Source organism: Vanessa atalanta, chromosome 22 (genome assembly GCF_905147765.1).
Source record: "Vanessa atalanta chromosome 22, ilVanAtal1.2, whole genome shotgun sequence".
NCBI classification, from domain to species: Eukaryota; Metazoa; Arthropoda; class Insecta; order Lepidoptera; family Nymphalidae; genus Vanessa; species Vanessa atalanta.
Genome location: NC_061892.1, coordinates 318482 through 319773, shown reverse-complemented (window position 1 = coordinate 319773; position 1292 = coordinate 318482). Strand labels below are relative to the sequence as shown.

The 1292-nt window shown below is 44.9% G+C and overlaps 1 protein-coding gene across 1 annotated transcript; it reads left to right on the top strand.

The window, feature by feature from the left end:
* The first annotated feature begins 228 nt into the window (after positions 1 to 228).
* Positions 229 to 1038, top strand: LOC125072570. The gene has a single exon (XM_047683201.1). It carries the CDS (start codon positions 229 to 231, stop codon positions 1036 to 1038), a length of 810 nt encoding a protein of 269 aa, XP_047539157.1.
* Positions 1039 to 1292: the final 254 nt, after the last annotated feature.

Genomic DNA, 1292 nt, shown 5'->3' with positions numbered 1-1292 from the left:
CTGTCTATCTTCTATTGACCTTTTGAACTTTCTTGTGTGTTTTGTGAACTGTGACTAATATACGTGTACTGGACTGTTAGCGTGAGTACTTTTATTTCTTCTGTATACGTGTTTACACACATTTACCACAAACTGGTGACCCCGCCGTTCACGCTTATTTAGAAGATGAGTAGCGACAGTGATTCACACGCTTCGCAAGTGAATACGCGTCCACGCCGCGTTAAGAAGATGGAGCGCGTTGAGTTGGAAAGCACGGATGCTCCTACCCTCACACTTGCTTCTGCACAATTCAGGACACCACCTTTCTGGCCAGAGAAGCCTGCAATATGGTTTGCACAGGTGGAAAGTCAATTTAAATTATTATCGATCACGGATGACGCAACAAAATTTTACCACATTTTGGCGAACTTAGATAGAAATTACGCTGCCGAAGTCGAAGATATAATAATTGGTCCCCCGGATTATAAGCGTCTTAAAACCGAACTAATTAAACGGTTATCGGTGTCTCGAGAAAATAATGTTAAACAGCTGCTGACACACGAGCAGCTCGGCAATCGCAAACCTTCTCAATTTCTTCGGCACCTTCAACATTTGGCTGGACCCAATATCCCCGAAGATTTCATTCGAACAATTTGGACAAGTCGTTTGCCAACGGAGATGCAACCAATTATCGCATCTCAATCAACGCTAACACTCGATGCTATAGCAGAGCTTGCGGACAGAATACATGACATCGCGGCACCCACCCGCCAAGTAGCGGCAACATCTTCTTCAACGCCTATTGAACTGTTGACGAAACAAGTTGCTGAGTTGACCAGACAGGTCAGCGCTCTCACAGCTAAGGTCAATCAGCGATCACGATCCAGAGAACGCGGCCGTGTTAACGGAAGACGACGTAGTCGATCCCAATCACGTAGGTCTGACTCGTGTCATCGTCGGTACCCTCTTTGCTGGTACCACAGTAAATACGGCGTCAAAGCTAGTAACTGCATCAAGCCCTGCGACTTCACATCGGGAAACGCTTCAAGCAATCGGTAATGGCGACTAACGATTGCGGGAGTTCGACGGGTCGCCTCTTCATCACAGATCACGGTACCAAAAGACAATTTTTAGTAGATACTGGTAGTGATATTTGTGTATATCCAGTTAGTGCAATTAGTGAACGTCGTTATAAGACATCATTCCAACTGAGCGCCGCTAACGGCTCAGCTATAGATACTTATGGTTATATAAATTTAACTTTAAATATTGGTTTACGTCGTAATCTTCCATGGCGATTTATTGTAGCTGAC